This window comes from Felis catus, chromosome A3 (assembly GCF_018350175.1).
Source record: "Felis catus isolate Fca126 chromosome A3, F.catus_Fca126_mat1.0, whole genome shotgun sequence".
Taxonomy (NCBI): Eukaryota; Metazoa; Chordata; class Mammalia; order Carnivora; family Felidae; genus Felis; species Felis catus.
This window is the reverse complement of record NC_058370.1, coordinates 85,595,542-85,607,972: the sequence shown is the minus strand read 5'-3', so window position 1 is coordinate 85,607,972 and position 12,431 is coordinate 85,595,542. Positions and strand designations below refer to the sequence as shown.

The 12,431-nt window shown below is 40.4% G+C and overlaps 1 protein-coding gene and 1 long non-coding RNA gene across 2 annotated transcripts in view; one reads left to right on the top strand and one right to left on the bottom strand.

The window, feature by feature from the left end:
- The window catches only part of PLEK (pleckstrin), a 25,803-nt gene extending 17,695 nt beyond the window's left edge, over positions 1-8,108 (bottom strand). Inside the window, exon 1 of the mRNA XM_003984073.6 lies at positions 7,917-8,108. Coding sequence (XP_003984122.1) covers positions 7,917-7,958 — 42 coding nt within the window. The 5' untranslated portion in view covers positions 7,959-8,108. The remainder of the gene's footprint in view (positions 1-7,916) is intronic.
- The window catches only part of LOC102900365, a 21,720-nt gene extending 9,289 nt beyond the window's left edge, over positions 1-12,431 (top strand). The window contains exons 2-3 of the long non-coding RNA XR_002154893.3: positions 772-953; positions 9,610-12,431. This is a non-coding gene — a long non-coding RNA (uncharacterized LOC102900365). The remainder of the gene's footprint in view (positions 1-771; positions 954-9,609) is intronic.

Below are 12,431 nucleotides of genomic sequence, written 5' to 3'. Positions count from 1 at the left end.
AAATGAACAACCCATGACACTAATATATATTAAAATTGGGGGGGCACCTGGGTGGCTTAGCCAGTTAAGTGTCCAACTTGGGCTCAGGTCATGATCTCACAGTTCTTGAGTTCGAGCCCCCTGTGTCAGGCTCTGTGCTGACAGCTCAGAGCCTGGAGCCCCCTTCAGATTCTGTCTCCCTGTCTCTCTGCCCCTCCCATGCTCACGCTCTGTATCTCTCAAAAACAAATTTTTTTTTAATGTTTTTAATTTGGGATATACTTTTAGAGAAATATGGGAAGTCTATTTAATAAAAAAGTAAAATAACTAAAAGTAATCAAAGATATATTCACAGAGCTAGGAGTAAGAAGCTGGGCTAGATTAAGGAGAAAATGCCTTTCAAGTACAAAACTTTATATCCTACCTCAGGTCTCTCAAAGACTAATAATGGCCAGTCTTTCAGGGCTTTTGGCCTTGGAATTGGGATAAACTGGGAGAGGTCAGCCAGCATTGCATTCCTTCTGTCGAGAATTAAAATAAAGGTACTCCAGAGCCAACTGTTCAAAATGAATTTGGGCTTTCCTAATTCAAATGTAGCCTTAGGGACTCTGTCAGCTTCCTCAGAGGAGAATGTGTCATCTGGGATTTGGGCTCGTTATGCACAGTGAGGAGGCCAATATTCTGTGAAACAAAAGAAATCTGAACATTGTAAAAGTGGAAACTTTCTTCCAGGCTTGGCAGCAATTAATTAGGTGAGGGTGATGAAATTGTGTGTGATCTGTCTCCTCTCAGCTATTACTGCAGCTTCTCGCTGGACTACACTGACAGCATCTCTCTTCAGCCACGCCTGCATTTACTCCTTCTGTCCCCAGGCACCTTGGTGCTCATTCAATAGCACACCTGGAAGTGTGATCATAGGAACGTCCAGGCCAGAGAGGCAGTCAGAGTCATCTACCAACGCGCTCATCATACAGGTAAGAATGTTGAGGCCCAGTTAAATGACTGGGCCTACTACACCTGACCAGTTAATGCAGAATTGGGACTAAATCCAGGTCTCCTAATTCTCAATTTTATGCTCTTTCCATTTTCCCTCAGGTGCCATCTTCCTTTGGGTTCTTGCATAACTGTAGTTCTAGACTCTAAATCAAAATGCTTAGGCTACTTAGCCATATATATAAACTCAAATATATATATATAAATATATATCATAAATATATAATATAATGTATATTACACAATCATAGTTATATATGAATAATCATAAAACATCTAAACCATATTACATCATGATTTTATAGATGTATAATAGATACGTTTTATGATTTCATACATATGTATGGCATACGTCTGTTTTCTCCCATTATAGGCCAAAACCTAAACTTTCATATCACAATGGGCTGGTTTCAGATGCTGAGTCAGATTTAAAATTTCCCAGTGAACAACTGCTCATTATCATGGGACTGGCATAGTTTAGCGCACAAGAGTCTGACAATGCATGACACCAAAAGAAGAAATCTTAAAAGACAAGACATTTGGCCATATAAAAAATTGAACTTCTGTACATTAAAAAAAAAAAAAAACCTGCAACAACTGAAAAGCAAACATAAATGCATGGCTATTTATAATATATTATAATATAATTAAAGGTTAATATTTTTAATATAGTTTTAAGCCCTTTATAGTCAATAAGAAATATACAAACCCTCCCAATTTTTTTAAATGGGCAAACAATATAAACAGGCAATTCTCAAAAGAAGAAAAGCCTGGGGTGAATAAACATAAAAACGTACTGCTTCAACAGAATTCAGAGAAACACAAATTAAAATTGAAAAAGATACAATCTTTTTATTAGTCACTTTTTTTAAAGATGTATAAAATGTATTGGGGAAGATTTTGGGGAAACAGGCATGTGGAAAAAAAAAAAAAGGAGCTCTGTGAGTCAGCAGTTTGATGTAGGCTGCCAAAAAAACTCAAGTCATTGCAGGCTGTATAAATAGAAGCACAAGATCTAAAGTGATGAAAGTAATACTCTAACTTTAAATGGAGCATAACCAGTAGGTGACAATGGATCTGGAGCTGAATAGCCCAGGCTCAAATCCTGGCTCTGCCACATTCTAGTAATGTAACCTGGAGCAAGTTTTTAAACCTCATTTTCTACATCTGGCTAATGGCGATAATGCTACTATCTATTTCTTAGTGTTATTGTGTTTTTATAAAATACTCCATGTAAATTGCTTAGGGCAAGATCTAGAACACAGTAAACACCCAGTAAATACTACCTATTGCCTGTAATTCTGTGCTTATGGGTGCACCTGGAGAATGACCTTGAGTTCAGGAAACCTTGAACTGCAGATGATCGGGGCCTGTTGGCATCTCTCTCTTGGGGAATTGTTGGAGGAAATGCTAGGTTTTAGCCCAAAAGGGGACAGGCAGAGCAGATGAGGACTGTCCTGAAAGGTGTGAAACATTATCATAGACTGTTTGGAGGCCCAGTAGGTGGAGGTTTCAGAAAAAAATGGTTTGCTGCATACCTTCAGGGAGAAATTTTAATTAGTGAGTTTCCCATCACAAGCAGTACTACAACATGCTTGTTAGTGGTTTAGTAAAAGGAATGCAAGCCACAGATGGGAAAGTTCAATGAAATACTTTTTTAAGCATTCCTTTCAACCCTCAGATTCTACACATCTATTCCAAAACAAAAACAAAAACAAAAACAAAAAACCCTGGTGTCCCTTCTGTCCCTTATGTCTTCTATTTACAGATGCCCTACCAAACCTTGGGTCTTACCTACAAGCCAAAAATAAATACATCTTAAAAACATTTAACATGACCGTCTAAAAAGGAATACTCCATTGAAAATTTTTTCTAATACTTCAAAAGTTACTATGATACGGAGCCCTGATTTCTCAGTTTCCACATGTCTTTTTCCAGGAAATTTCTTTCTTTTTTGGGACATGTTCATTCAACAAATCATGATAAAACAGCTCCTGTGTTTCAGACACTGTCCTGAGTGTTGGGGTATAAAACTGACCAGGAGGCAGTCTCTGCTGTCAAACTGTTCCCAGTCTACCCAGGGAAGAGAGTGACCTTGAACGACAGCTCCAGTTCACTATGACCAGTGCGCAAACTGGGGCATACTTTGTTTTGTGTAGCTTCACTGAAGATTGCCACAACTCATCGCTGAGGGTTGGGGCAATCTGAATTTGGTGTTTAGAACCCTTCCTAAACACCTCCCACAGAGTGCAAACATCTCGTTTAACTTCTCCTTTCTCTCAGACTTCTCTTTTCATACGTTGACGTGTGGCTGGAATTCAAAGGAAATTACGTTTTGAGCAAAACTGCGTATCTAACTAAAGCAGAACTGTGAGTGAGTAGGTGTCGTCTATTCTCCCACACTCATGGGACATGTTATTTTAAGTTGCTGTTGTATTAAATTAAGTCCTCGTTTCTGGTACATCATAAATTGTATCATCTAGTTTTCCAAACTAATCCATGAAATCACTTGTATAACATCCCAGATAAACCTTCATTTTGTACCTATGTAAATTCTTTGAAGGCAAGGAAACTATTCAGTAGTATATTTTTTATATAAGTAAACCCTTCCGCGTTGGACAATTTCTCAATAAAAACATATCGGGTGAGCAAAATAGAAATGGCACCAAGTGCTCAACAAAGAGATTTCTTGAGTCCTAAGGATTTGGGTTCAAATCTCAACCTCACCTCTCCCAGAATGTGTGGCTTTAGCCAAGTTACTTAGACATTAGCCTCCTCATCTGTAAAACGGACATGTTGCAAAGATTAAATGAGATAATATACTTAAAGGGCTTAGCACAGCGGCTAGCTTGTAGTAGGTGCTCAAAAAATGGTAACCACATAGACAGATTTCACAGTTTGTAGACAATACTGTGAAATCGTTCTGGTATAAAGTTATCCTGGGCGCCACCCATCCCAGCAACAGTGCTTTGGAGAAGAACATCACTGCAAAATGAGCACAGGAGGGCTACAAGAAACATAGTTAGGCATGGCTCTTCATGACACTGAGGCCACACTGCTGACTTCAGAACAGCTCTGCCACATAATAGCTGTGTGACCTTGGGCAAGGCCCTCTGCCTCTCTTGTACCTCAGTTTCCTCATCTGAAAGGAAAGGATAATCGCTGTGCCCACTTTGTAGTGTTGTTATAAAGATTACATGCATTAGTACATCTGGTGCTTGCATCTGTCTTTGCTGCACAGTGAGCACAAGTGTTAGCTGTTATGATGGAGGTGAGTCAACAAATGAAAATTGCTGGGAATTATTTCACAGTAGTGTGTCCAGAAGACAAGGTAGCTGTACAAAAGGATGCCTGGGCTGGGACTCCTGACCCTTCTGCTCTCTCTTGCACCCGAGTCTTTCAACTTTCCACCACAGCTTTCTGCAGCCTTTTTCTTTCCTGCCCAAACACCCTCGTCCTTCTCTTTCCCACCGCTCTGATTCCTGCACTTTCGCCCAGCCTCACAGGCCACCCCATCCCGAAGCCATTCTTGGGATCCGCCATACTGCATGAAGTGTCTGCTAGTTGATTGTCGATCTGTCGACAGCGTGGTTTGCTCCATTAACCTCTAGGAATGAGGTTGATTTGGGACATGACTTAGTGGAGTCTAGGTTATTCGTTGCATGGAAATCTCTCCTCTCTCTTTTTTTAAAGCTATGATTGATTATAAACATATCCAAATCAGTAGTATGTTTTCAAGGACATCCAGTGACATTTAGGTTTATTGGCTGGAATTAACCCCCAATCAGAGAGAAAGGAAGGTTGAGGTTACTAAACCCAATCTTGCCCACAGTACAGTTTGTCCAGGCCCCACTGTAGCTCTGGCAAATTCATCTAACCTCCCTTTTGCTGGCTTGGGTAAGCCTGCCTTCAGACTGTTACATGGGATCAATGAGATGTTGGGTTTTGCCGTTACACAAGCCTGGATTTGAATCCCAGGTATTCCTCTTACCAGCTGTTTGACGGCGGGCAAGTCACTTATTCTCTCTGAGCCTTGGTTTTTTCATCCGTAAAATGGGGATAATGATACTATCTCAGAGGGTGGTTGGGATTGAATGAGCTCATGTTCGTAGGGTGGCTGGCTGCTATATGGTCAGCTCCACGTGCTCTTTTTTTTTTTCCTTAAAGTCAAAAGTGGCAAGACTCTGAGACAAGCAAATCTAGGTCTTATTTAGAATGAAAAGATTGCAAAGTGCCAGAATCATGTATTTTCCTTCCTTCACATAACTATCATTTCTATGATAAAGAACTGAGGCAGGAGTTAAAGGAGGAAACCTGAATTGTAAAATGTGAGCAGCTATCTTCCACAAAAGAACAGCAGGGGTGCGCCTGGGTGTTTCAGTTGGTTAAATGTCCAACTTTTGATCTCAGCTCAGGTTTTGATCTCAGGGTCGTGAGTTCAAGCCCTGCATTGGGCTCCACTCAGGAACATTTCATAGTCATTGCCATTGACTGTTGACCCCAAGATTTCGGACTTGGCAAAATTCTTGAACCACCATTTCTAATGTTGTATTTTGCCACCCCGAATTTCTTATCTCCAATAAAGTTATTTCACAAAACAAGACATAGGGAAAAAGATATTCTTTGTTACTACCCACATATCTTAAACTGGAGTAAATGGAGAGACTTCATATGTTATTGCTTGTCGTGCTTTGGTATCAATAACCATAGTCAAGACATCTAACAGCCTTGTCAGAGAAAGATTTCCATTGTCCTTTCTTCACTATTAACTTGGCAACCAACCCAGGCACCAGTACATATCCCCATTAGCATCTAGAAAAGGACCTTTATTTACTGAAGTGTATATCAATACTGATATTAATAATCATGGTCACATACACATAGCACCTACTATGTGCTAAGTTCCTGACATATAGTTTTTAATCCAAATGTGTAAGGTAACTGGAAGAAATTTAACGTCTAAAAACATTTATAGGAAATTCTGGCTTCAGGTGTAGTTCTGCAGCCAACAAAGGGAACATTTCTGAACCAAGCATGTCTTTAAAATGACAAATAAATGAATCTTACCACAAATACTGTTCAAAAGGTCCCAGAGAAAAATGCAAAAATTATGGAAGATATAAATTGTAGACATGAAAATTGTGGAAGATGGAAATTGTGAAAATATCTATATGAATTTTGACTATGCTTTTTTCTAGGGACATTTTCTAGATTGGCTTTTATAGGCAATAATCTGAGAGCATTACTCTCACTGACTGAAAACTATTACTATAAATCTGTAAGCTCGACAAACCTCCTTCATCCCCATTTTCTAGTGGAGCAGCCTCGCTTATTAGAAATTTAGTCTTCTGTATTTTTTGTACCTTGTGGAGTTTAAAATGTGAACATACAAACTTAATAACAGCAATTTTCATTGCAAAATGTTTCCATTCACTTGCCCTTGTCTGAATACTACCCCCAGCAACCAGGATAGAAATGTCCACATTATTACTGGTTCTCAAAGAGAATGTTGGCACCTATTGCAAAGAATCCACATACACCTCTGTGTGTCAATGTGTGTCTTTTCTGAGGATGTTTCAAAGTAGCTAGAGATGTTCTGCTAGCTAAAGAGCCTATCAGCTGTGGACTCCTTTATTCTCCAGAAGCCACTTATAACTCTCACTGTCACAAATGCATTACAAACCGTATTTCAAGTTACACTTACTCTAGGAAAATCTTGGTGTACTGGACAGAGTTCAGCACAATGAGTCAGAAACCCAAGTCAGAGAGTGGGTTTCTGGTGTCAACCTCTGTCTTAGCCATGTGACCTTGGGTAGTCACCCGGCTTCCAGGTCTCAGTCTCCTCTTCTGGAAATGGGGTATTGAAGCCAGGTGACCTGAAGTCCCTTCTAGCTTTAAATCAAAACGGAATCAGGCAGCAATGTGTGCTGCTTAACCCCCTCCGAGGTAGAACATTTTAGGCTAAAATGTTAAACCAATGAAGGACCTAAAACAGAGTCACTTTAGGTGCTCATTCGATTAACGAGCTGGGCTTCTGAAAGAATGTACTTAATTCAGTTCACTTCTGACACACTGAGCTTGCTTGGATCATTGTGAGAGCATTTGTTCATGTAGGTGTTGCCCACAGGATACCAGCCCACCCTGTGTGTGAATTCACACAATGACACGACATACACCCAACATTAGGAGAAAAACAGTGCTAACAAAATTCAACTTCTCGATGCCATACCAGAGAGACTAAGTATTTTTTATTAAACTCATCCCTATTTCCTAGTCTTTAAAATCACTTCCTGCTACCTTAGCAGTACATTCAGAATGATGAATGAAGAGATTTGAGCCCATTTTCAGAAAAAAGATAAGGTTTTTTATGCACCAATTCTAAGAAGATGGCCCAAGAAATAAGCAACAATTACTGTGTCATTATATCATTTCTTTTTAATCCTTTTCTTTTGTCCTCTCCTCCAAAAACAAGTAAATAAATAAATAGGAGAAGGAGGAGGAGGAGGAGGAGGAGGAGGAGGAGGAGGAGGAGGAGGAGGAGGATTTAAGTTACAAAGGAATAGTCTCTGAGTAACCTGCATAGGAGAAGAGGGTGAGTCTTCTAGCATAATATACACATGTGGCTCATGAAAAAAAAAATGCTCTAAGTCATTATTTAGGTTTTGCTTAGGCCCCCACCTCCCATATCCTGCAAACTGGAACAAACAAGATCAAACTGCTGATGCCTGAGCTAGATTAGTTCACCTTTAAGAAACAGAATGCCGTGGAACATGTGCTGGCTTCCCTTGCAACGGTCTACAGGCTGTGATGCTCTCCTATGTCAGCCCAATAGGTTCAGCATAAACCGTTCCTAAAGTGACTGGGGATGGAGAGTCCAAAGCTGGACACCGATCATCCCCAACGCTATTTTCAGGGATACCCTTGTACGTGGAACTTCTGCTTACCCTCTTCACAAGGTAGCCCTCCCTGATCCGCTTTGGCTCCATGTCGGGTGGACAAACAGACAGCCGAATCCACTCTCAGACAAGTGTCGTTAGAAGCTCAGCCTCTTCTGAGAGCTGAGGCAGTTGTGGGCTGCTTTTCTAGAGCGAGGTCCCTTTCACAATTTCCCATCTGCTGGCGATCGCATGATCACATCCTCTTCCTCTCACTGGGGTGGAAGACCAGAATGAGGAACTGCAGAGAGAAATAACCCATTCTTTGCTAACATCGAAGACTTACTAAAAGTGAAGTTGGGTTGAATATTTACCCCAGGTAAATTTTTGTTACCATAAACAAAACCATTCTTCTAAAGAGAAAAAAAATTGGTGAAAGGAAGAGGTAGATGAACAAGAAAACCTCATTTTGTTTAGTTCTTATAAGAAACCCCTGGGGAAATGATATTATTGTCCTTTTCTTACATATAAGGAAACTCAGGCTCAGAGAAGAAAGTGGTTGTCTCAAGGTCACACAGCAGGTTAAGAGGTGGAACCAGAAAAGTAGGGAGGGATCTCACTAGGTCTGCTGCCTCCCATCTGGTCTGAGAACTGGGTGTCACGCAGAACACTAATCCACAGTAGGCATGTCAAAGGAAGTCCACAAGCAAACGTATGAGAAATCGTCCATGATAGTCCCAGCTTTATGACTCCCCTTCAGATGAATAAATTAAAGACCCTCCCAAAGTACTACAGCAGAGAGTCCTACTGTAATGATATTCAATCCTGTGTTTCCCAAGCTTATTTGGCCACAGAATCCCTTTTTGAACAATTTGTATTACCATTCATGTTATGGGTTGAATTGTGTTGCCCCAAAAGATGTCCTAACCCATAGTGCCTTAGAATGTGACCTTATTTGGACATAGATGTAATGAGGTGCGATGAAGCAATCTGGAGTAGGTGGACCCTTGATCCAATATGACTAATGTCCTTATAAGAAGAGTGAGACACGCAGAGAGAAGACAGCCATGTGACAGCAGCGGCAGTGATTCATCTACAAGGCAGGGAATGCCAAGGATTGCTGGAAAACACCAGAAGCTGGAAGAGGCAAGCAAGGACTCTGGAGTAGTCATAGAGAGCATGGTCCTACCAACACCTTGATTTTAGACTTCTAGTCTTCCGAACTGTGAGACAATAAATTTTGGTTGTTTTAAGCCCCCTTTTTGGTACTTTGTTAAAGCAGCCCCAGGAAATTAATATAATTCAGAAAAACTGGTATTCCATAGAACAAACTTTAAGAATGTTAATTTGACCATGTGAAAACGGGCAGGCTATTCAATCACTCTATGCCTCAGTGCTCTCATCTATAAAATGGGGATAGTAACATCTATTCAATTGAGTCATTCTGAAGATTAAGTAAGATAATATGTGGGGCACCAGACTGGCTTAGTTAGTAGAGATGCAAGTCCTGATCTCAGGGTTGTGAGTTCGAGCCCTACATTGGGTATAGAGACTACCTAAAAGTTTTTTTTTTAATTAAAAATAAAAAGATAATATGTGTGTTTTTAAAAGTATCCGAAACATAGTAAGTGTCCATAAACGTTATATTCCTCATTTCCAGGGAGTATCCATTACCTTATGGCTGATCTTTTTCAATGATAAGTTTAATGGAGGTTATGGAAGTAATCATTTTTTTACTAGCTCCTTTTCTTCATTCCACCAGTCACCATTCTTTGGCTGCAGTCAACAGAAACCAACTCCAGCTAATTTACTGGAAGAATATAGGGTGGCTCACAGACTTGAAGAAAAAAATGAAGACTAGGTCTTTGGAAAAACACAAACCAGGACAGCTATGGGGTTCCACAAAGCAAGAACTAATGAACCACCTCTTTGAGACACGAAACTAAAAGAATTCCAGTGGTTTTCAGGCTCTACAAGTTCCCAGAGATGGGGCCTTTGATTGGTGTAGCTTGGCTTACTGCTTACCTCTCTGCTACCTGAAGGGGGAGCCTGTGAACTGACAGCCCATCAGGACAGTGCCCAATGGGGCAGGGGCTCATCCCCCAAAGTAGAATTGAGGCACTGTTAACAGAAGAAGAATGAAAGGTCCCTAGGCAGGCAAAACCCACCGATATCCACAGAAGGCATCTGAGGAACCAGGAAAATTAGGAACAGGAAGAAGAAGATCTGTACTTGGGGTTTTCTCAAAGCCTCCTGATGCACTCTCCTTCTTCCTTCCAGCTCTATATCTAACCTACAGTCATTGCTCCTCTATTTTTCAGTTTTATGCTGATGCAGATTATGTAGAATTATAGATGGTTTGCCATCAGTTTCTCATTGCACCAAAATCAGTAAGAAAATATTCAAAAATTGGGGGAAGTAGGAGTGGAAGAATCAATGGCACCTGAGTAAAACAGAGACAAATAAAGGCATGGTTTGCCATGTCTTCACTTAAACAAGTATTTTGCTAAGTCTGTATTTGTACAGGCAATGGTCACAGTTCACCGATTTACCAAGTCTGATTCCATGGATAAATTGGTCTCCTTTTGTTTAATTCATCAAGTGACTTCTAATTTATAATGTTTCTCCCTTTGTCTCAATATGACAAGAGGTCTTGAAGAACCCTTACACAGAAATGTCATATTATTTGGATGCCCACGATGTAAAAGCACCCTCTGCATTCTGAATAATTCTTTTCAAGAAATATGTGTTGAATGCTTGCCATGTACCAGGTGCTGGACTAAGTAAAGATGTCTTGCCACCAAGAGCACCCCAAATTTGTTGGATCTGCTGAATGTACCCTGAATGGATTAGACGCTGCCTTTCCTGCTTCTCCTCCGCCCACTACATAGGTCATGATGCCTGCTTAGCAACACCTAGTGGTCAGCAGAGGGAACTGTCTGAATCAATGACTTGTTTAGGTCTTCCTTCTCTTTCCAGTTAAAGCAAATGCTCTTCTGCCCTGTCAGGTCCCATTTCCAGACCAAATAATTACAACCTCTTTTCATATCTTTTTCATGTATGTGTGTCTAGATTACTTTTAAAAATCTCATTTTGTCCCCCTGTTAATTCTCATATTTGACCAACACCTTGGAAACATTCTTATAGTACCTTTCATCCCAGGAAAATTTGACTTTGGAGTGAGCAAAAAAGATAGCTGCATATCTCCAATGGTCTCTCAAAACAAAATAATATTAAATCTAAATTTTCCCTACTTCCTTTATTTGGGTTCAAATAATATGAACAGGAACAGAATTTAACCCAACTTTAACTTTGAAATATATAGATCCCTCTTTTTAAGGACAACAAGTAAACAGAAAATTCAGCAGATGTGGAGAGAGTTGATGCTGCAAAGGGAACGCATTCATGAAGAAGCTGGACCCAGTCAGGTGCAATCACAAAGCCCCTACTTTTTCTCAGTGCTCCTCACTCTGACAATCCATTCTTTCTGAGCCCATTGGATGAAATCTTGGTCAGTTTCCACATATTTCCCAAGAACTCTTAGCTTAAAAAAAAATCTAAATCAGTCTAGTGATCATATAAGTCTAGTCCAGTGTAATATAAAATACTCCAAACACTCTTTTTTTAGTTGACAGTCTTCCCTCACTGCCAGTTTGAAAACTGGAATGAAAGAGGAAGATTAATTATCAGCTTCTCACCCTGTCCTATCTCCTTCTCTAACCTTATTTGCTAAGTTGGACTTTCCGATCTCTCCAGGGGCTAAGGGACAGATGTACATGGTGAAAGATACATCATCAGAGCTGTCCCTCAGTAGAACATCTGGGACAGCTGCCTTAACGCTTCTGCTTGGGGGGAGGGGAGAGTCTATTTGCATCGTGTCTTAATTCCTCATTTTGTTACATCGTTAAAATTTAATTTGAAAAAGTCTTTTCATGATAACCTAAGGAACCATGAATGATGCCCTAATATGCAGACTCCTTTCAAGTAGACTCGTCCTAAGTAGCCTTACTCATTCAGTTGCCCCAGGTCCATAGCCCATTTGGGTCAGCCCTGAACTAGGTCTTGCCTTGCTGGCCAGCCTGGTGCCCCGGCATGGCAGATGCACCATGGCTGGCACTAGACCCAGCTGCCTGAGCTCTAATTCTAGCTCCACTATTTCCTGGCCACGTGATTGGGCAAGTTACTTGGCTTCTTTGTAACTCAGTTTCCTTGTTTATAGTACTAGGGTAATAATAGTCCCCACTTCATAAACTTGTTATGAGAAGTAAATGAAGTAAACTATGTACAGCTCTTAGATGAGTGTCTGGTACATACTAAGTGCTTACTAAATACTAGCTATTATTAGGTTTTTTTAAGGTTAAAGTATAAATGACAACCTGAAAAAATATTTGGAATAAGTATAAAATACAAAAAGTTACTATTCATAACATAGGACAAACTCTTATAAATATAATAGAAGAAGGAAATCAAGGGGCGCCTGGGTGACTCAGTTGGTTGAGCATCTGACTTTGGCTCAGGTCATGATCTCATGGTTCGTGAGTTCGGGCCCTGCATCAGGCTCACTGCTGTCAGCTCAGGGTCTGC